Consider the following 24,645-nt stretch of genomic DNA (forward strand, 5'->3'; position numbering starts at 1 on the left):
AATTATACTAACTTAATCCATTTATTCCCACTAAATAAGAGATAAAATATGGGTTTAAAGAAGGTAAAATATCGAGTTATCAGTGTACAAACTTAAAAAGTTGGGTACCACATGCAAAATGACAAAATTTAAGGGTATCACGTGAATTTTCCGTTTTATTTAAATATAGTATGATTCTAGTGAATTGGTAAGAGTATAACTAACTATACTTGACCTTCGAGTCTTCGACAATGATTTTCAGAACACCTACGACTTTCTTTAGAGTCAAAGTCCATGTCACTAAAATACTAACATGACCACAATGCACCAAGTAATTACTGCTAAGTGCTATCCCCTTAAACCCCAATATAATTCAGCTTTGTCATTCTTTACTTTGATCTATCAAATTCTTCAACAATTCCTAGTGATAATTTGTTTCAATGGAGTTATGGATACCGTCATTAACATACATTATTAATAGGAGTAGGAGTATGGTCACATAAAACAATTTTAATTTAGATTACTAATTGAAATAGCCAATAACACACACATTTCTTTGTGTTTTTTCATTGTATCAGGCCTGTGAAGTACAGTAATTGTCGGCTAATATTTGTTATTCGTCATCCACATTTACTTCCTCCCATCCAAACCAAAGGTTACATTTGACTTTTTGGTACTATTCATGATTGTAGAGAATCTTTGGTATTACCAGTAATGTATAAGAGAAAACATAGTCATGCGAGATCTTGTTTGATTCATCGTCATGAATGCTATAAGAATATCAAGTTTTTATAATTTTTAATAATGTGTAAGTAAAGATATTCACGTTGAAAAACGCGCATCGGCAAGCGTAATAAAGTCAAATGTAACCTTTGGTTTGGATGGGAGGGAGTAACTTTTATGCATAGTTACCACCGGATTAAGGTTGCTTATGTAAGATCTATTTAGTATTTAATTACACGTCATTGTCATTTGTGAGAGCCTTTGAGACATTGGGCTCACTTTTATTCAACTAATGTTCCCACTTTCCCGAAACGGATTATTCAACTAATGTTCTCATTTCCTTTTTTGGTAACTTTTACTCTTATTTTATTCATTGCTCTCTCCTATCACCAAACCCCACACAACTCTTTTACTCCTATTTTATTACTTTCCTTTATGTTTTGGCCCCACAATTCTTTATTTAACTACTAATAATTCATCCCTCTCTCCTATCACCAATCCCACACAACTCTTTTACTCATATTTTAATACTTTTCCTTAAGTATTGTGTCCATATCAAATGGGAACAATATAGTGACTGGGAGGGAGTATATTTGTATGTATTGACCTACCTTCTTTAATTATTGTTCCCTTGTCCACTTAACTTCTCTCACTTCTACTACCCTTATCCTTTTCTCCAGACCTTTCTACTACCCTTATCCTTTTCTCCAGACCTTGTATACACCCAGTAACTCTCCCCTCTTAATTAAGCACCAAGTATCTCTATATGTATTTGCATTGGTTGTAATTTATCTCCAGGGCCCCACTTATATGCCCTGGGCCACTTGACAGTTAAGAAAGTAATATGTGGGACTTGACTGTTTTTTATCCTTGGTTTTTTTTTTTTTTTTTTTTTTTATTTAAACCTGAGACTAAGAGAGGAACATCAGATGCTATTGAAGCAACATGAGATGCGAAAGAAGATGTTGCATTCTGGTACTCAGACCTATGTCTATTATATAAAGCGTTAACTAGGCTCTCTCCACATTTATCATCTTGGCTTCCTTTCAATCTTTCATATTTATATCCAAGAAAGAAAGAAATTAAACTTGTCCTCATATATGTCTAGGGTTTCAAGAGATCCACTTGTGGTAGGTCGAGTCATTGGGGATGTCTTACATCCCTTCAACAGGACTGTTCCCTTAAGAGTCACCTACAATGGTAGGGATGTTTATAATGGATGTGAATTTAGGCCCTCCCAAGTTGTCACCCAACCTAGGGTTCAGGTTGGAGGTGATGACCTCAGGACTTGCTACACTTTGGTATGTTAAACAAAATGACTTATTAAACGTTTTTCGTTTTCTTTTCCTTTCCATTACAAACAGGCCTTAATTAATTACAATGTAATTTTCGGCTCAATTTTTATTATATTTGAAACATGGGGTGAGGCTGCGTACACCTAAAATACCTAAAATGCACTTATGGTAGACTGATAGTAATAAGCTAAAGTCCTGTTGTATATAATATAGGTGATGGTGGATCCGGATGCTCCTAGCCCAAGTGATCCAAATATTAGGGAATACTTACACTGGTAAGCTTCTGGTTGTATCACAGCATTCACAGGCCACTGCAAAACCTCAAAGCCTTCTGATTTTTTTATTATTAATTGTTAATATTCTCTATTCCATATGCTTCGTTACAATGTGTGTTGTATGATAGATCGTCTCATACGTCATTTACATAAGACTGAGATCAATGACAGGTTATAATAATATAATATGGTATTAAAGGTCATTGTAACCATATTTTGAGGTGGTATTATCAGGGAGCCACAACTGATTTTTGGATCAAGAAACCGATATTATACCATGTTTGTAATGACGCGATAATATCGAGTTTATAATTCTCTTGAATATTCAAGAGAATTATAAACTCAATATTATATCATATTTTGTAACCATAATATCGAGTTTATAATTCTCTTGAATATTTCGCTATTGTTAATAACTGATATATTTGTATTTCGTGGGTTGAAGGTTGGTGACTGATATTCCTGGGACCACGGGTGCAACCTTCGGTGAGTCCTACCTTTCAGTTTCTTCTTCCATATATACATGCGCATTAGAGCACTCACAATAGAGAGGATGAGAGAACCTCTTAACACTCTATTTCCTCTAAGAGGACATCCTCTCTATTGTGAGGCACATGTTACATATCCTCTTAGCAAGAGGAAGATGCTTACTTCCTCTATCTTCCTCTAGTTTTAGAGGATAGCTTACATTGGCCCTAGTGCCCACAAACCAATCACTATTTGTCTATTGCATAATAATTCTTTTATTTTTATCTTTTATAGAATTTTAAGATTATTTAAAGTAAGAGAGGTAATATGAGAGGATCATCTCTATTGTAGGAAAAAATAATGGAAGAGGATGGTAATGGTGAGAAATGAGATTGATGAAAGAGAAAATGAGGTGTCGAAAAAATAGAGGAAGAGTGGGAAAATAGGAGGAAGATAACATCCTCTCTATTGTGGATGCTCTTAAGCTGCTGGTTTTTACGGAGTTCCCTCTCTTTAAATCCAAGTACTCGATCTGATCCCGCTGTTTATGTGACATGTTTTTTTTTAAACATAGGGTACTTGGATTTAAAGGTAAAGAGAAATTTACAAGTGAGCTACGGAATACAAGTATATCTTAGTCCATAAGATTATAACCCACAATATATTGAGTTTTCTTCGTTTTTTAGAATTTTTATTGTCATTATGTCATACGAGTAGTTTATGGGTGACTTAGATTAACAGATTTCTTTTTTCCCCAAAATAGAAATTCAAAATAAAAAATATAGATCTGCCGTCGTGTGTTCAAAATTTTGGCTCATACTCCCTCCTATTCACCATTTTCTTCCCTATTTCCTTATTCGGGTTTTCTTCTCTATTTCCTTTTTTGGGTTGATTTGTGTGGTCCAAATTAAATTTCATGTGGGGTAGTGTGTTTTGTGTGGTCCAAAATAGGTTTCTTATTCCTTGTGCAAAAAAGAAAGGGGAAGAATATAGTGAATAAGAGGGGTATTATATTGAACATTTGAGTAACTAGGAATTGGAATACAGTAACCCCAGTAGGAGCTAATTTACGTGCATAAACCTTTCAATCAAAACTTTTAGAATTATTATTTCTTCTTCACATGAACAAATACTAGTGCTGAAATTACCATAAGAATAGTGATAGGCGTCATCGGGTGACGTCCAAATTGGGTGCCACCCTCTTACAACAATTGTTTATTGAAGGGGTCCTCACTCACCCCATGTGAGAGGGTGGCGCCCAAATTGAACGTCACCCGGTGACGCCCTTTCATTTTCATTATCTTGAAGATAAAGCGCAACAAACAAGTGTATGGTCTGTGTACGTGGAGATAAACAATAAAGGTATCAAAAGTAATTTTTTTCAAATAAAAGTTTGTGTTGGGTCCATTGATAATACCGAATTGGAACCAAAGTGCAGACTTGATTGGTCACTACACTCCTCTTTTCGTGGTGACATGATCAATCATTTCCTTACCTAGTACACTATTTGGAAGACACATAAATGGTTGATACTTCGTACTTGTATTAGTCTAATCAATACTTGGTTCACTAAGATCATCCCCAAGCAGAAGGTCGAGTTAATCGAGTCACCAATTATCACACCTTAATTATTTTGGCCCACTTTCATCCTCCCAAGCAGAAGGTCACGACCTAGGTCACCAACCCAATTATTTTTCACTTTTTAACCAATGAGAGAGTGCCACCTACCGGGTCATCATACTCAACCAAAGGCCACATTCTCTTTATTTTGACGGTTGTCCTTTTTTTTTGTTTCCAGCCAATGGGAGTGTGCCACCTAGCGGGTCACCAACAAGGTCACCAACTCAACTTAAGGTCACCAATTGACCCTGAGTAGTTGAAGGTCACCAAAATTAACCCCTTAATCCTAATTTAAGGTGTCATTAAGGTGATCCAACAAGGTCACGAATGGTCTAACTAAACCATATAGTTTTACAGTAAGTCCTTTATGACGGGTATAGCCCTCGTAAGCTTGTGACCGGTCAAATATTACCCATATGGGTAGACACGACAAAATTAGAGTGCGTAGAAAGTCGCAAATGATTTGTCCTTATCTACACATGTGTATTTTATTTGACTCGTCATAAGCTTGTGACGTATACTGTTCGTCACAAATGAGAATTTGGTGATAGTTTTATATTATAGGGAGTAGAACATTTTTTAATTACCGTGAAAGATGATATTTTGTGTTGCTTTTACTTGGTTGATTAATAAACAATTTTCAAACCGTGTTATTAGTTTTGAAACAGTAGAAACCTTTTTAACAATAACCATGATATTATCAGGTGATTTGAGGATTACAAAATTTTGGAATAATGAAGTCACACATAAAGACAAACAACTTTTTATCTTTTGAGAAACCCTTCAATTAGACCTGGCCAAATAGACTCGGCCCCAATAACTTGACTTGAATAATACAACCCAAACCCAACCCGACACCCAAAGTGAGGACCCGAGCATGACCTGAAGCAGTATGACTTGACCCGAATGTTTATTGTTGCAAACTGTTAAGTGTTTATTATATCTATAATGTTTATTAGGGTTATGATGCTTTGTTTGGTATGAAAATTGGTATGTAGGTAGAGGGGAGTGCAAGGCAGGTCGTAGTTGTGGTGGTTGCGGTGGTTGTTGCTTGCAAGTGGTGGTTCGAGAGGAGTAAATTGACTCACGAATAAGTCATACTTTAACATTTTTTTATTTGTATTTACCTCCACTTCGCACCTCCATCCCTACTTTACACACCGATAGACACCATATAAAGCCACCATATATATAACCCCTGGAAAGCTTACACTCCCACCTTTCCAACGAGTCTAAAAACACCTCAAACCGACCTCGTTTGCTATCTCAAACATTGATTGAAAATCACCCCATTACAAGTGATCAAACTTTGGCCAAAAGGTTGTGTTTGACAAAAAAAAAATTATTAAAGGTTGTGTTTGACAAACTTTTTTTTAAAGGTGGTGTTTGAGAAAACAAGTTTTTTAAAGGTTGTGTTTGACAAAAAACCCATAAAACAATTACTACTTTTAACTGGTAAGTGTCACCCGAGGTTTCTATTGACTACAAAAATCATGAAATGCCCATGCGGGTCCCCATAATATGAGTGAATATGATTCTATTTTAGTTGTGTGAATCAATTTATTACTTAAAATGAACAAACCACAAGTAGCGGCAAACAATAGATGTTATCGTATTTTATCATCCTGTCTTTTACTTGTATAATACTGTAAATGTCCGAGTAGTGTATATAGTCTCTTTGTGTCACGTCACAAGCTGGTCACAAATGAGAATTTGTGTTGATTGATTATATAGGGACTAAACTCTTGTTACTTTTGTTGTTGTTGTTGTTGTTGTTGTTGTTGTTGTTGTTGTTGTTGTTGTTGTTGTTGTTGTTGTTGTTGTTGTTGTGACTACTTAATGGTATAGGCCAGGAGGTGGTTTGCTATGAGAGCCCTCGCCCATCAGTCGGGATTCACCGATTCATATTTGTGTTGTTAAAAGCAATTGGGTAGGCAAACCGTGTATGCCCAGTCAAGGCGTCGAACTTCAACACTAGAGACTTTGCTGAGCTCTACAATCTTGGTTTGCCAGTTGCTGCTGTCTACTACAATTGCCAACGTGAGGGTGGTTCCGGTGGTAGGAGGTTGTGCTAATTCTCTTCCCTTTTGCTTTTATAATATAGATGATATACACTTGTTTCATGTTCAATTCTGAATTAATTTATGCTGGTAACATTAATTACTCTCTCTGTTTCGGTCATTTCAAACAATGATAACTACAGATAGGGAAGGGGAGGTACTTAAGTAGGATATGACTGAACTTATCCTCCTCATACTGGCATTAAGATTAGCTCTATTTGTTGGTCTGAAACAAACTTTGTAACTTTGGTATTTTGACTGAACCAATTGTTTTATGTGTTCCATTTAAAAATATGCAACTTTTCTCAAAAATCTAGAAAAAAAAAACTATTTTTGGATATAGACTTTTGTCCTTGACCGTAACGGCATAACATATTAACATGTAAGATATAAGGACGATGTTATTGTTGTTGTTGACAAACAATTTTATTATTGTTTGTTGCCTTATTTGTTATATTTGATGTTGTGTCAGATTGCGTGACTAAGTATTGTCATTGGAAAAATGGAGCGCCTCACAAATTCTGCCTCATTTATATTCGCAAATGTATAACATAAGCTTTATAGCCTATATGGATTGTAATTCCCTAATATTGATATGAATTGTACTTCTCTTATATACTTCCTCCGTTCTTATATGATGTACCAATTTGTTGAATATATGAGTGTAGTATTTTAATAAAATGGGTACATCATATTAGAATGGAGGAAGTATAATATATATATATATATATATATATATATATATATATATATATATATAATATATATATATATAATTTGAATAAAGCAAACCACCTTTTTTTTTTTTGACAGCAGTAAAGAAAGGTAAACCTACATAAAGTTCGGGCATACAATGCCCTTATTACACTCGTAAGTAAACTTCATAATGATAGAACTATAAAAAACTAGCAAAAGACAATGTCGAGAATTAAAATCAGGTTGGTGGAGTACGAAAAAGTTGGGGCGAGCCTCCTTATCCACGTCTTGCAAGCATCTAAAATCTCCTGAAAACCCCCGATGCGAGTGAGTAGCGGAGTGACGATGTCGCGGTGTACTTACGCCACAAGACCGTAGAAAAGAAAGGTGGATAACATACAACAAGCTGCTTCCGATGGAGCATAGACTCCTACACCAAGACAAACAAACTCGACTATCACAGGACCGGCGGATCAACAAACCCAGCATGCACACAAACCACATCAAGGAAAACCTCGCATCCAATCTTCTGTCCATTTTTGCTTTTAAGCAACGTCTACCGACGGATCCAACCCGAACCAGACACCAATCTTCCTTAAGAATAACCAAAACCCCAGGGATACTGGGACAGGACACCCGAGACATCCGTGAAGAGCCAGGTATCGCCAAAAACCCAAGGATACAGGGACAGGACACCCAAAACATCCTTGAATGAACGGCTAAAATTATTTGGACTAACATAAAACAACTTAAAGAAATTTTAAACACCATAAGTTTGCAAAAGTGACCACCGCATCCGACCAAACCAACACAGCTACCATGCCCCTACACAACCCAACCGTGACTACTTCACATACCCATAGAGAAACTTCAACCGCAGACTCAAGACAAAAGGTCAGACGGACCCAACGACCAAAACAAGACCACCGAAACTGGTCGATCAGACAAAGGGACCACACGAAAGCCTAGACCAAACCACAATTCTCAAAGGCAGCCTCCCGAGACCACAACCTGGCATGCAACAAGACCAACAAAGTCCAACAAATAAACTGACCCGACACCCGAAAACATCAACCTAACACCGGACTAGTGACAAACTGCAACAGACAGGGCAGATAACCGATAGGTGGGGGAAATGGGGGGATCACCAATCGGTCCCAAACTGCAACTGACACAAGGGTCTCACCAGACAACGGACCGATTGGTGGGAGAAATGGGGGGATCACCAATCGGTCCCAAACAGACCCGAAAAGCAAGCTTAAAGACAAAACACAACAAAAGCTTGCCTGACACCAACAACACCACAATCGATCTCCAAGACAGTAGAAAACCATGGACAAAGGGCCTTACCAGAGGGTGGGGAAAGGGGCGAGGGGAAGGGGAAACACCCCCTGACCAAGGATGCATGCAAGACCGGCGCAGACAAGGCAGAGAATCGGAAGAAAGGGACGCCATATGGATCAACAAGCCCGATCATTACAACCAAACGGTCAATCAACACGGTCGTTCATCAGAAAGCGCGATTGAAAGAGAGCCTTTGGAGGAAGAAGAATGGGAAGAGTCGATTTCACCGGAGATAAGCCCAGTGAAGAGCCCATCTCTGGCAAAAGGTCAGGGGAGGATAAGGGAGGTAGTGTGTGGAATGGGGAGGCGGCGGATCAAGGTCTAGGTTTAGGGTTTGTTTTTGTGTAGAGAGAAGGGAGAGAAAACTAGGGAGAGATACAGTTGGAAACTTCCACCTTTTTCTTTTGTAAGAATTGTATCTAATCATTTGAAGGTTGAGGAAAAATATGAAAATGTGACGAAGATATTTTATAATCCATTTTTTGTAGGAGGCCTTTGGACAATGATGCATTGTTCCTCGCTAACTCAATTGGGCCATTGGCCCAAAACTATCACAAAAGGAGCAGATGAAGCAACCTCTCACAGATTAGCCCATTGGGCCAATCCTCCTTGTGTCACAACCCACAAGGGTAGCTTGATTCTCATGGTCAACAATTCCAACGGAAAAGCCACCTTATTTAAGGAATACACAACAAGTTGTGGTTAGGCGGTCTCTTAGCATAAGATCGGCCCATTAACTAAAAATTAGCCCAACTTCTCTTCATATGTCACCTCAATAGTCTTTCAACTCCCTTGTGCAGTTTTACGTCTTTGATCTCTCCTTTCCTCCATTCTTCCTAACTCTTAATACCCCAAAGCTGAAATCATCCTTCTTATTTGAATCTGGCAATAACCGACTCGACCAACAACGACAATTCGAATCCTTGCAACACCCTAGGTATTCATTTGAAAACAGCAAGTTTTTAACGTAAAAGACGCTAAAAGTCATATGAAGTACTTCATAAAACTGAAACAAAACTTTTAAAACAATAATTTGTCAAACTAAAAAGACTAGTTAGTAAACTATAAATCTCAGAATTCCGCACCAAAGAGCATCTTAAAACAACTCGAGGTATGAACGCCCTAGCCCAGAATTTGCATCTTCATCTCAGCCAGACCACCTAACCCACTTATGAACGACAACCTCCAATTCCGCACCAAAGAACGGCCATATTATGCCCACACGAATATCCATCTTAAAGGCCGAGGCGGAGGAGGTGATGGTGGGGGGAGATTACCTGACTTTTGTGCTTAAGAATCTAGGATAGTGGTTTTCAGTTTTTTGTTTTAATTGGTTTATATCTTATCTTAGTGGGCTAATTTCCTCTATTGGACCCGTCCTATCTTATAGGACAGTCCTATAGGAGAGTAGCTGTAAGGAATCGATCTATATATATAAAAAAAGGCTTTTTTCAGGCACTCTGAGAGACTCCAACTATTCTAAAACACTAAAATAAATAATTAGTAAATCAAACTATTTTTTATCATTCATAATATACACTAAAATAAATAATTAGTAAATCAAACTATTTTTTATCATTCATAATATATTTGCATGAGTTTTAGTGAATAAAAAACTCAAAATAAATATAATAAATAAATATAAATAAATAATGTATGATTAAAACTAAACCAAACACTCCAATATTACCTTATTCTATATCATAAATTCTTATTTCAGACCGCAAGATCCGTCTGAAATAATAAGACGGACCGTTTCCTCTCACAAAATACCCATTTAGGAAGTGAGTGGGAAAGCACATAGGGTGTCCCACCACTCATGTGATTTCCACTCGTGAGAGATCTTATTGTTTCAGACGTATTTTGCTATTCAAGCAAGACGGATCGATTATATATATATATATATATATATATATATATATATATATATATATATATATATATATATATATATATATATATATATATATATATATATATATATATATATATATACCCTATGTACCTATCTATTCCAACAAACATACGCATGTACAACTTTCACATTGTGATCTTTGTTATTTTTATTGTGCTTCAATTTTTATTTTTTTTTGTATTTTTTTCATCTATGACGTACATGACACATGGTTTTAACTTTTATTGCTTGCAATCATAAGTTTTTTAACCTTCTGTTTATTTTCTTTTGACAGAGTGATCGAAAAGAAGAATAACGATCGATCATGGTTATTAAGTAGAAGTGCTTATATTTGGTACGGAGTAATACGAAAGTGATCAGCGTCATATATATATCTTTGTATACGCAATTGGTATGAATTTCATGGGATCTTATTAAAAGCCATGTTATTACTATACGTATCTTACGATTTTACCGGCATGCAGGTCAGAGACGATTATTCACAAATTTGCTGCATTATTGATAAGACGAAGTATAAGATAGAGTCTTGCCCCACTTCAATTATTTGTTATTGTAACACCCCGTATTTTATAATAACATTTTATTATAAAAGTATTTTATTAAATTAATTATTTTGAAGTTTAATAATATATTTTGGAAATATATATTTATAGCTTCCGTTCTCTATTTTATTATTTCCCGTTTTAATCTACTTTTGATTTGGTTAAAATGTCCGTGGACGATTTTAATATTTTAATTTAATAAATACTTTTATATTATAAGGCCTCTTTGCGTTTTAATATGGTCCAATCCGATTTATAATCAGATAATCCATTGTATGAGCTAATGAACCCAAAGCTTACTTGTTAAACCCCTATAAATAGATTTAACCTAACAAGCAACTAGGTCAACCTATTTGTTTCGCGCGTGACAACGTGCGGCAGCCTCCTCTCTTTTCCTCTCTTTTGTTCTTCTTTTCTCCCTTTGACTTTATTGTTGAATATCTTTCCTTCTTCCAAACTCACACACAAATTATATTTTCATAATCATTGCTCTTATCGTTACAACATATTCATCTCCAAATAATTTTATGGGAATTATTTGTATGGACCTTTAAACCTACGTTTTGGGTCTCTTATTTTTACGGGTAAAGAAGAATATCTTTTCATGGTGTTTTCAAGAGTTTGTTTTGTGTCATCCCTTTGACGTTTTAAAAGAGGATCTGCATGCACGACTTCTTGCACATGGGTTCGTGCGTCCTTAAAGGCGGTTTTGGGTAGTTGACATGTGCGTTGGAGACAAGGATTTGATGGTCGTGTCTTTCATGGAGTTTTCATTTTTATTTGCATCATTAAAATTGCTAAAAAGGTAACTAGGTGTTTTCCTTTAATTGTGTTTATGCCAATTGGTGTAATTAATGTGATTTAATGATTGATTTGTATGATTAGTACATGTTTTGATTGTTTATTATCATGTTACTTATGTTTTCGAATGTTCGTATATGATTTAATGCTTTAATTATGTCTCGTATATTGTTACATGTTTATTATGGGTGTCATGAGCGCAATTGGGGTTTACGAATCAAACCCTAGTGGCGGGATGGTAGGCGGCCAAGAGTTATCTCCAAAGTTATAGCTAAAGCTAGTGTAACCTTGATGATGATTCAAGTGTTATAGCTAAAGTTAATACAACTTTGGGTAGTCACTCTAGTTATGGCTGAAGCTACTATAACATTGAAGTACGAGTTAAGGTTATAGCTGGAACTAACGTACCCTGAGATTTATGGCTCAAGGTTATGGTTGGAACTAGTATAACTTTGAGTTTCGTGTCAAGGTTGTAGTTGAGGTAATTATAACTTCAAGTCGTATATGTTGAAGTTATAGTCGAGGTTACTATAACCTCGCATCCAGAGTTTATGTTATGGTTAGGGTTACTATAACATTGAATGGTTAATGTTAAAGTTATAGCTGAAGTTACTATAACATTGGTTGCTTATACTTGTTTCATATGTTGTATTGTGTTCAACGTGTAATGTCCTTGTGTTGCATATATCTTTGGCTACTCTTGTTCATATGATAAGTAGGATGGTCAGTTATACTATCCTATAAGTTAAGTCGTGATGTTGTTCACGCATGTTAGTACAGTCGATTATACTGTGCATTTGTTTGTCGGCTAGTTTGAATAGATTACGGTAGTTACGGTTATGTGCTATCGGAATGAACCAAAGCCACCCGTTGATGCGGGATTTATTTGGTCTATGTTCGGGATTGGGCAGAGGCAGTGGTTATACGCTCTGTTCCCCGAGTGTCGTTCGGTGTACAATTATTGCACCGAGAGTCTGGCCAGGTCTTAGAGATATAGGCAGTGGTTATACGCTATACATAGTACCGTGGAGGCAGTGGTTATACGCTACACACCGATGGAGGCAGTGGTTATACGCTCCGTCGGCTAGAGGCAGTGGTTATACGCTCTGGCAAGTTAGAGGCAGTGGTTATACGCTCTAACGGGCGTTCGCTCTATTCGCTATGCTTTGTTGCTAGCTTTGTGCCTTCTGTTGCTGTGGATTGTGTGTCACCGTGTTTGCTATGCTTCAATGCTAGCTTTGTGCCTTAGGTTGTTGTGGGTCGTTTGTCACTACTGGTCTTGTAAGTGTTCATGGTCTAGTGGTTGCATATGGTCTAGGTTTGCATGTTTGCATTCGTCTAAGGTTGATTAAGTCATGGTAAGCTGAATTGGGTTTTCATGAGTATAGATGGTCTCACATGTTTACTGGTTTTACATTTCAATTGTTATTGATTGTTGATTATATTCAATTGTTGTAAACATGACTGGGAGAGCATCTAGTTACTCCCAACTGATTGTCGACCCCCATTCTCAGGTTGTTCAGATTGTTGCTGACTGGTTGATGTTGCTTGGGATGCATCGAGGGGCGAGACGAATAATAAATTAGGAGTTTGTTTTCATGTTATGAGAACCTTTGAATAATGTATTAGTTTGTTTTGGTTTTAGTAGCGAACCGGATTGGTCAGGTGTTTCCGCCACCTTGACCCTTTTATCAGTATCGTACTCTGATATTTACTTTATATTACGTTTTCCCTTTGTTTTATCATCCGGGTTGTTACAGTTATCTTTATTTTCTTTTTCTTGGTGAGGGAAATATAGTTAATCTTCTATTATCATTTTTAGTTATCAATCGTATTGTTTCTTTTAGCATGAAACTTCGAGTGTAAGTATTTATCATCCTTTCAAATTTAATTCTTCAAATAATATACTTGTTCCGTTTCAATTTTAAGGGTACAGGATACCTTTTGGTAGATTGGCTTCTGATTAGTTCCTTCATATAGCATCTAATCATCATTATAAGGTAGACATGTGGCTTGCCATCTCTGATTGTATGCTTATATGGCCATATTGCCTGCTTCATTGTGTGCGTGCATGTGGGGTCATGGTTTTCTTGGTATTGTCTTCTTAGCGAAATGTTATCTGATATTTCAGGAGTCCCGTTACAGCAGCAACTGCAATGATGTTCTGCCATCGATTTTATATGCGCCAATCGCTTGCCAAGAATGATTGGCAGGTAAATGGAGTAACCCTGGCTCAAGACGCTTTTGTAATTAATGCTTTAATTATGTTCTTTGAGTTTCTCAAAGTTAGAAAAAAAAAACGATACCTTTATCTCCATGAAATAGCCTTTAAGCAGTTGTGAGTTTTGTTCATGATAAAATACTTCGACTTTGCAAATTTTTCCAGTTAAGAACAACGTTTAATTTTTACTGTTAAGGGACTCTAAATTTATGTCGTTAACTTTTCTGGTATAAAGATTTTTGGGCCCAACAGAAATTACAGTTTTTATAATAAAGAACCTGGCATTCCTAAAAGGATAACCACATAGTATATCATTAACCTGAGCAAAATTTCTTCGCCGTTCTCCATCGAAACTGTAAGCCTGCAATTAAGGCTTCTATAATTCCATCTACTTCAATTTTGAGCCAAAAGGTCATCTTGATCATTACAAAGTAGTGCGTAATTTACAACGTATGCTTAAAGTTCAATTTATGCTAAAAGTTCACCTCTTATTTGAGAACTATGATTTGATAAAAAAATTTAAGGAGCTTGGAACTCGTGACCAAGAGATATGATCACTCAAAGTTTGTTCGGTCGGAAAAACTTTGATGCACAATAACTCCTAGCAACGGATCCAAATGCGACAATTTTTTTTTTTCAAAATTGTAGTTCTCGGAAAGATAAGCGATTTGGAAAAAATTGTCACTTTCTGAACTCGTAAACACGAGTTATGACCTCTTTAAGTTTTTCGGATCAAAAATTTGGGTATTTGGTGCAAAAGTGGCAAACTTCAGGGGTACCGCGTGAATTATCCGTTTACATTTTCCATAAGTTCGATTTAAAAAAATATTTTTTAATTACCCGTGCAACGCACGGGCACAAAATCTAGTAATAGTAATAATAAAATAATAATAATATTTATTATTATTATTATTATTACTAATTTGCGGTGAAAACTGAGTCCTAAATATCGTGTATTATGCTTATTATGTGGCTTTTAATGAATTTTAAGAATAAAATTGTTGTATTTGCTTGCTACAAAAGTATTCTGTTTTTTTCCCCGCTTTTCAGTAGACAAACTCTTTAATAAACTTAGATGATTAGTGCTTTAAGTAGTGTTGTTCAAATTTGGGCTTGGACCGGGCCGTGAAGAAAAAAAATTGCCCTTTAAGACTAGTGTGGGCGGGCCGGGTTAGAATTATGGGCCAATTATCCTTACCCGCCCTTTAGTCAAAAATCGGAATTGTTGGAATAAGGTGGCTTTTCAGTTGGAATTGTTGACCATGTAAAACACTTTCTTTACAGCTGTCCAAAAAAAAAAAAAATATATATACAAAGGTATAGAGGACATCATACTAGGGCTTTCTCTGACCATTTGATACCTCAATCTTAACCAGCATGGACTGCTTCAACAACAAGAGACACCCCGACAGGCGACAGTCACTGGTATTGCGGGAAAGCGGAGGAATACAAGAATCCTCTTAGTACTGACTTTGTGATAATCTCAGTTCCACACATCTTCAGTCCCGGTTTCATGACCAATTGTATTGTATGGCCACCCTACAGTCACCGGTAGTGCGGGAGGGCAAGGGTTCAAAAGAAACCTCGGAGTTCTGGCTTTGTGACGGTCTCAACACCAATAATTTTCGTTGGTCCAGGGTTCATGATCAGATTTCTTCTTCTCTCGTTCTTGTAAGACGGATAGAATACAAGTGAGGGGGATGTGTTGTATGAGAGACCAGTCCTCCCCATTTGGTTGTTGGCATCTTTTCTCAAGCCTCTTGGAGCACATGCGAAGTTGCAGTTTCTCGAGAGAGGTTAGTTTGGGCATCCATTTGGGCAGACATTCAAGCTTTGGGCAGTCTCGGATTTCAAGAGACTGTAAGGAGGTGCAGTACTGCATCCCCTCTGGTAGTTCCTCCATCTCTTTAAAGCTCTCCAAACACAAGGATTGAAGAGTCTCAGGAAAGTGTTGCCATGGGATCCCACTCTGCAGCAGATTAGGACAGTCGTATATACGCAAACACTGCAAGGCAGAAAGATGCTCCAACCATCCTCCCATGCTCCTTAGTTTGGGACAACTTCTGATGCCTAGGAATCGCAGGGAAGACAATAAGCAGGTCGGCAACAATTCAGTTATGTCTCCTAAGGTCTCCAATGTCTCCTCACTCTCTATCTCTATCGCTGCAATAAATTGAAAATACTCAGCTGGCATTGACTTTGGCCACTCCAAGTTATTGACTCTCAGAATCATAGGTTTGGAATATGAAGGTGATAAAGACGGCTGATGGCGAGGTGTGCACCTCATATTTTTCCAGAGCAGTCTTCGGGAATCATACACTATCAAATATTCAAGACGGGGACATACAGGAACATATGTCATCTTTTGGCAATTTTTTATTACGAGCCACTTTAGTAGAGGGAAACAGGGAGATGATACCCACACTAGACCAGCTTCTTGATTGCTGCCACCGTCATCAGGTTTGACCACATGCAACCCTGATTCAGATCTCCACCACCACCCTTTCAATTTAGGCAACTCAAAAATAGTGAGCTCATCAAGGCTCGGAAAAAAGGATGATCGTTCCCCTGAGACATGCGTTTCTGACTCCACGTCCACCACATATTCCATATTCAACAATCTTGAAATTCGTAGATATATAAGGTGGGGCAGTTTCCCGACCTGCCAAGGCAGACATACCAGCTCCCTGCAATCATGGATAATTAAACTGACAAGATTGGGGAGATCAAATAATATCGAGTTATCTCCTCTCCTCGGCCATTTTGGCAATGTTTCACCATGATACCCTTTTAACTTTAACTTCATCAGATCATGATGTGGCTGCATCTCTTCTAGCAATGCTTGATCGTTCTCCTTGCTTTCATATTCCGGTCCCCTTTTAAATTCAATATCAATCTCCTTCAGGTGTTCTTTCCTCCTCAAATAGGCTCCCCTGACATGTTCTTCCTTCACAAATTTTGCATTTTTAAGCACACCAATTTGGATATCTAAACTCCCTTTTAATTTATTCAGGTGCCGTAGGTCTTCCAACCCACCAAAACATTGCTTTGAACTTGAACTTGCTTGAACACCCACTACAAACTGGCCTAGAGTGTGCAAACAGGTCAACATACCTATGCCTGAAGGCATACAACTCAGCGCATCACATTCGGCTACATTTAAAGTGCTTAAATCAACGAGCTTGCTCACATCATTTGGCAATTGCTTTAAACTACTGCAGCGGTGTAAATCTATTGTTTGTAGATTAACTAGTTTTGTTATTGATTTGGGAAGCATTTTCAGATGGCCACTCCAGGAAAGGTCTAAACACCTCAGATGCAATAGTTGACCGATTGATTCTGGTAAACTTTCAGCCCGTGTATTTCTCAAGTCTAGTGACCGTAAGCATGTCCATTTTGGTATTGATTTACTTGCTAGTAATTGGTCCGAACTACCAATACAAGTATACTTTTTAACTTGAAGGTAAGTACGAATTTGAGTTTTATCCGAGACATGTTGTGTATAACAATTATTCACAAGAGAGAGATGGCGAACTCCTTTACCCACATTGGAAGTGTTATTGTTGCATATCCAAATCTCCTCTCCCGCTACTTGTTCAGCAATATCATGCAAGAGATCGTGCATCTTGAACCATTTGATCTCACCGAGTTTATTTTCGTGGACATCTTGAAAAAAACATCTTTGTAACAACATAAGAAAGTACTCCTCACCCAAATTCTCTAAGTTAATGTAGCCTTGTGCCATCCAAAGGTTAATCAACATTTGCTTACTAATCTCCCAATCCTTGGGAAAGATAGCACAGTAAGCAAAACAAGTCTTCAAAGGCGGGCTAAGTTGATCGTAACTTAGCTTCAGTATGGTGGTCAAGGTATCATTCCTTTCACTAATATTGTCTAACCCACTGTTCTGAAATGACAGCCACTTAGACTTGGATTGACCACGCAGAAGACTTCCAACTACTCTAATAGCAAGCGGGACATTAGTGCACTTTTTAACAATCTCTTTCCCAAGTTTAACAAAATCATCCTCTCTTTCTTTCGCTTGAAATGCTATCCTTTCAAACAAATTCCATGACTCCACTTCTGACAAACCTCGCAACTCATGCACTTGATCACCTCCAATCATTTGGGCGGTTGTTCTGGAACGTGTAGTTACAATTATCCAACTCCCCCTCTGACCTACCTTCAAAAACCCTTCAAGTTGCTGCCATTTATGATAACTTTCTGTCCATAGATCATCTAGAACTAGCAAATATTTTTTCCCTCCCATTTTTTCTGTAACTTCATGATGAATCTCCTCCAAAGAGGTTAAATTATTAATAGGTGACCCTTTCACCACCTTCCCTAAAAACCCTTTTAAGTCCCACTGTTCCTGATTCTGATCAGCAATGCAAGTCCAACTCTTCATTTCAAATGCCTCGCTAATCCTAGGATCATTAAAGACAAGTTGGGCAAGAGCGGTTTTACCCAAGCCTCCCATCCCCACAATGGCTAAGAATGAAACACCAGAAGTATCCACATTATTATCACATCCCAATAGCATACCTACAATCTTTTCCACATCTTCATCCCTTCCGATGATTTTATCACACAAAAAAGAAGACGTCTCCTCCTTTGTAAATTTGACAGGCTTATACTCTACCTTAAAGCTAAACTTACTACTCTTAGTAGCAATGGCGTCCAACTTTTTGTTAACCATTTTAACCTTACTAGACAAATTGTGAGTAAGAAGCTTAAAACGAGAAAAAAAGGATTTCACTTTATCAGAAACTTTACCACCAGCCTCAATGAGTTTCTTCTGCTTGGCTAGAGTGAGGAACTCATCTAACACATTGTCCGCGTCATAAACAGCATCTCTGAGCTCTTTGATGTAATGCTTCTCCTGGCTATTGAGAGAGTCTTGCTTAGCGTCAGCATCCTCAAGAACAGCTTTGACGGTTTCGACAGTGTTATGGAGGTCATCAAGCTCGCGCTTGCAGTCGGAAATAAAGAACATTGGTTGGAGCTGAACCAAAGTCTGGATTGCAGTAAGGATAGTCTGAACAACAGATAGCACAGTTGCCAGGTCCATATTGGAGGGTTTTTTTTCAAAGGGATGTGAAATATAAAAGATAAGAGATGAGTTGATAGTTGGGTAATTGTTGAATTAAGTAGACCATGTAGATAAAGTCAGCACTAAAACTGATTTAGATCCAAAAAATGTCAATGTACACTTTTGAAGACTTTGTATGTGGGCAAGATTGTAGTGAAATCATATTCAAACACAACCGGCCAAAGACTTTCTGACGACCGACATATAGTAACCACTAACCAGTTGGTCCGTCTTAAGACAGACAACTTCATCTTAAAATTAGAACGGGTCATAGCACCCCACTTGGATATGGTAACGGATTAGACAGACAACTTCATCTTAAGATGAATTTGTGTATGGTAATGGATTCAAGAAACTTTATTCAAGGGTACCTTTTTTTTAATCAGTAAGGCTCCCTTAAGACGGGTGGTATCTGTCTTAAGTTAAGATAGGTAAAATGTGACCATTTTACGATAAAACGTGACCACCATTTTATTCTTAGTAAGTGACAAGTTTAATTGCAACTTTTTATCATTAAATAATCACTTTTTATTATAAAATGACGACGTTTTTCCCGTCTTTAAGTTGAGACTGTCTGAAATGAGAATTTGTGTTTTTTTTATTATAAAATGGTGACGTTTTTCTTGTCTTTAAGTTAAGTCTGTCTGAATTGAGAATTTGTGTTTTTTTAAATTTTAAATAGATTCTTACTTATTTTGATCTTTTATCACCACAGTCCACAAATAATGTCCAAAATGCACAAAAAAATATTAGCTGTGTGATATTGTACTTTTACATACAAGTAGTCAAGTAGACACCACAAAATGCAAAAGTACATTCTTGAAGACTTTTCAACTGATATTATACGGAGTAAGTCTGAAATACTTCTCAACTGCTAAGACTATTTTTCTGACTTTAAGTAGCAACCTGGAAGCTATTTTCACACAGTATACAACAGTTCACACAATATTTAGTACAGTATTTGGATCAATCAAACAAGACAAATTTTGAAAGATTAATGGTGAAACTTGAGAATCAAAGTAACAATAGAGTACCTGATTGATCAATACAGTTGCTTGACAATGCAAACCATGTTGTCCGACCATATCGCTCTTCAACTGATCCAACTCTGCAAAATACGAAGGATAAATTAGTACTCGTAATTATTAGAAGCAATAAGGTTAATTATAATCAGACATTTTGGAGCAGCAACCTAACACAATATAACTAGGGAGAAAAGATGAAAAATAATAATCAGAAATAGCAGCATTCTGTGTATTGCTATATTTAATTATGGAACTAAATTTCTGGCACTGCATTTGGATTAAACCCTAATTTTACCGGTCAAGCGCACTGTTACTGATTCTTGCACAGCATCACTTTCATGATATTTCAAGTGAACTGCAACTATGGATGATTATTGATTTGAATTAAAAAAAACTATAATGTTAATGTGCTTCATCCATTAATGACGTTAACATATAATGAACAAGTTTAATCTGTTAAAACCATTGCATCCACTCTGGTACTAAATATCGATAACAACAAAAGAACATTCAATAGTCCTGATATTTGCAGAAGGGTGGATGTCATACCCCGTATTATCGGTTTCTTAATGGTCTCAAAACCAGAAATCTTCTTTAGTCCATGCATCAGGATCAGGCCTGTGGTCCTCCAATTCCTCTGATTGAGTTAGAATACAAGTGAGGGGAATGTGTTGGATGAGAGACCAATCCTCTCCATTTGGTTGTTGGCATCTTTCCTTGAGCCTCTCGGAACATACTCGGAGTTGCAGTTTCCGAAGAGAGGTGAGTTTGGGCATCCATTCAGGCAGACATTCCAGTTTGTGGCAATTCCAAAGGGAGAGAGATTGGAGGGAAGTGCAGTACTGCATCCCCTCTGGTATTTCTTCCATCTCTTGAAATCTCATCAAACCCAAGGATTGGAGGCTGCCGGAAAGGTGTTGCCATGGGATCTCTCGCAGCTCAACATTAGGACAGTCGATTATATACAAATACTGCAACTCAGAAAGATGCTCCAACCATCCACCCACACTCCTTAGCTTGGGGCACCTCATGATTCCTAGGAAACGCAGGGAAGACAAAAAGCAGGTCTGCATCAACTCCCTTACTTCTCCTAAATTCGACTCTCTATCCTCATCCTGTATCACAATCGCTGCAAGGGACTGAAAAAATTCAGTTGGCATTTTTGCGAGCCATTTCACGTGGTTGATTCTCAAAATCGTTGGTTTGGAATAATGTTGTGGCAATGATGGATGACCATGAGGTATGCGCTTCATATTATTCCAGGTCAGTTTTCTCCCGGAATCATATATTACGAGATTTTCAAGACAGGGACATAAAGGAACATACGTCAGCTTTAGGCAAGATTTTATAACAAGACTCGTCAGTTGAGGAAAACAGGGCGATGATACCCACTCTAGACGCGGTTCTTTGCTGCTAACACCATTATCGGCCGATTCTGATCTCCGCCACCATCCTTTTAGCTTAGGCAACTCATCAATACTGAGTTCTTCAAGGCTGGAAAAGAAGGACAGTCCTTCACCCGAGCCAGGCATTTGTAGGTCCACATTTACCAAGTACTCCATATTCGGCAACCCCACGAGCCATAGCTTTTTAAGGTTGGGCAGTTTCCCAATCTGCCAAGGCAGATTTAGCAACTCCTGGCATTTATAGATCTTCAAAGAAACAAGATTGGGGAGATCAATTATTCCCGAGTTATCTCCCCTCTTCGGCCAACTGGGCATTTTTTCACCATGATACCCTTCTAACTTTAACTTCCACAAATTTTGATGTGGCTGCATCTCTTCCAACAACTTTTGCTCATACTCCTTGCTTTCAGACTCATCTTGCTTTTGAAATTCAATAGCAATCTTCTTCAGGAGTCCTTTATTCTTTAAATAGGCTCCCTCACCCAGGTCTTCCTTCACAAATTTCGCATTTTTCAACGCCCCAACTTTGATCTTCAGACTCCCTTTTAAATTATTAAGGAGTTGTAGGTCTCCCAACCCATCAAAATATCGATTTGCACCTGCACTTACCTGAACACATACTATAAATTGGCCCAAAGTATGCAAACCACTTAACATACCGATGGCTGAAGGCATACGACTCAGCAAGTTGCATCCAGCTACATTTAACGTGCTTAGATTAACTAGCCTGCTAACATCATTCGGCAATTCTCCTAATCTATAGCAGTGATGTAAATCTAAAGTCTGTAGGTTAACTAGTTTTGTTAATGATTTGGGAAGAATTTCCAGTCGGCTACTCCCTGAGAGATCTAAGCACCTCAAATGCAACAGTTGACCTATTGATTCTGGTAAACTTTCAGCACATGTTTGTCTCAAGTCTAATGACCTTAAGCATGTCCATTTTTGTATTGATTTGCTTGCTAGTATCTGGTTTGCAGTACCCATACTAAAACGCTTCTTAACTTGAAGAAACGTGCGAATAAGAGTCTTATCGAAGATATCCTGTGTGTAACAGTCATACATAAGAGAGAGATGACGAACTCCAATACCCACATTGAGAGTATCATAATCGAATCTACAAATCTCATTGCCCGCTACTTGTTCAGCAATATCATGAAAGAGATCATGCATCTTGAACCACTCAACCTCACCAAATTCATTCTTGCGAACATCTTGGAAAAAACACCTTTGTAGCAACATAAAAATATATTCCTCTCCCAAATTCTCTAAGTTGATGTAACCTTGTGCCATCCAAAGCTGAATTAACATTTGCTTACTAATATTCCAATCTTTGGGAAAGATAGCACAGTAGGCAAAGCAAGACTTCAAGGAAGGGTCGAGTTGATGGTAACTTATCTTCAATATGCGGGTCATGGTATCATTACTTTGACTAAGATTGGCTAGCCCATTGTTGTGAAATGACTGCCACTTAGTCTTGGGTTGACCACGCAAAAGACTTCCGACTACTCTAATAGCAAGCGGGGAACCAGCACATCGTTTAACAATCTCTTTGCCAATTATTACAAAGTCTTCATCTCGTTGTTTAGGCAGAAACGCCATCCTTTCAAACAAACGCCACGACTCCATTTCAGGCAAACCTCGCAACTCAAGCACTTGATCACCTCCAATCATTTGGGCGGTTGTTTTCGAACGTGTAGTTACAACTATCCGACTACCCTTTTGCCCTAACTTGAAAAACCCTTCAAGTTGTTGCCAATTATCATAATTTTCAGTCCACACATCATCTAACACCAGCAAATATTTTTTTCCGGCTAAATGCTTCTTAATTGCCCAATGCATCTTCTCCAAAGAAGTTAAATCACGATTATTGATCCCAGGTAGTTCTCTCACCACCTTGCCTAGGATTTCAGTCAAGTTCCACTGTTCTTGATCGTGATCTGCAATGCAAGTCCAATTCTTTAATTGGAATGCGCTAATGACCCTAGGATCATTAAAAACAAGTTGGGCAAGAGCAGTTTTCCCCAACCCTCCCATCCCCGCAATGGCTAAGAAAGAAACATCTAGCTCATCAGGCTCATCAACAACAAGAGAGTTCAGTATCATATCTACAATCTTATCCACATCTTCATCCCTCCCGATGATTTCATCGCACACAAAAGAAGATGTGTCTTCTTTTCTAAACCTCATAGGCTTATTCTCAACCTTGAAGCTAAACTTGCTACTCTTCGCCGCAATGGCATCCAACTTCTTATTAACCTTCTTGACCTTGTTAGAGAGATTATGAGTAAGAAACTTAAAGCGAGAAAGAAAAGCTCTCACCTTGTCAGAAACTTTATCACCAGCCTCACTGAGTTTCCTCTGCTTGGCTAGTGTGAGGAACTCATCTATCACGTCATCTGCGTCATACACAGCATCTTTGAGCTCTTTGATGTAGTTCTTTTCCTGACTGTTGAGCGCATCTTGCTTGGCATCAGCATCCTCAAGAACAGCTTTTACAGTTTCGACAGTGCTTTGAAGATCTACAAGCTGACGCCTGCAATCAGAAATGGAGCAAATTGCTTGGAGCTGAACCAGAGTTTGGATTGCAGTAAGGATAGTTTGCACAATAGACATTGTCGTTGCCAAGTCCATTTTCGGGTTTCAGGTGTCAGATTTTTTTTTTCTTAGAATGTGAAAATTCAGATATCAAACTGTTGAGTTAAGTTGATGATTACAATCCATCTCAAATGATTGAGCATCATTTAATGCAAATGCACACCTTTAAGAATTTTAAGTTACTGGTGGGCCATGCGACCATGCTGCAGGACTAAGAAGTTTAGCACCTAAAAATGCCCTGAAAATTTCTTCAAAGTAAGTAATTTAATTTGACTTTGTGCTAAGCAATTAGAGTTATAAATCTTTTTTGACAGGACACTTGAGTATATGGATTGATAATTTTTACCAAACCCTTATAAGTTAAGAAAGTCTTGTGATTATCAACAACTGCAAGACTTGTGATTAGTCAAATTTCTCAAAGTTGCGAACTCAAGTAACATTGCTGGTGTGCCATGGCTGCAGGAGAGTGACGTTTTAAGCCCACAAATATGTGTTGAAATCTAAAAGAATATCATTGAAATTTTAATAATATAACAATGAAGTCGATGATGAGTAGTTGAGTACCGTTCCCAGTAAGATATCTGATGA

The 24,645-nt window shown here is 37.7% G+C and overlaps 2 protein-coding genes and 1 pseudogene across 3 annotated transcripts in view; 1 reads left to right on the forward strand and 2 right to left on the reverse strand.

Moving 5' to 3' along the window:
* The window catches only part of LOC141656534 (putative disease resistance protein RGA1), a 67,823-nt gene extending 43,675 nt beyond the window's left edge, over positions 1-24,148 (reverse strand). The window contains exons 1-2 of one of the 2 annotated variants that reach the window (XR_012548523.1): positions 20,606-24,148; positions 20,066-20,139 (exon numbers count right to left, since the gene is read on the reverse strand). Coding sequence is in view for 1 of the 2 variants with exons in the window: in XM_074463471.1 (XP_074319572.1) it covers positions 20,632-24,093 (3,462 nt within the window). In the remaining variant the exon portion in view is untranslated. Of the gene's footprint in view, positions 1-19,927; positions 20,140-20,605 lie in introns of those variants that run through there. The other variant, XM_074463471.1, reaches the window with a different exon arrangement.
* LOC141655836 (protein VERNALIZATION 3-like) lies at positions 1,803-6,964 on the forward strand (annotated as a pseudogene).
* LOC141654733 (putative disease resistance protein RGA1) lies at positions 15,549-19,010 on the reverse strand. The gene has a single exon (XM_074461850.1). It carries the CDS (start codon positions 19,008-19,010, stop codon positions 15,549-15,551), a length of 3,462 nt encoding a protein of 1,153 aa, XP_074317951.1.
* Positions 24,149-24,645: the final 497 nt, after the last annotated feature.

Source organism: Silene latifolia, chromosome 5 (assembly GCF_048544455.1).
Source record: "Silene latifolia isolate original U9 population chromosome 5, ASM4854445v1, whole genome shotgun sequence".
Taxonomy (NCBI): domain Eukaryota; kingdom Viridiplantae; phylum Streptophyta; class Magnoliopsida; order Caryophyllales; family Caryophyllaceae; genus Silene; species Silene latifolia.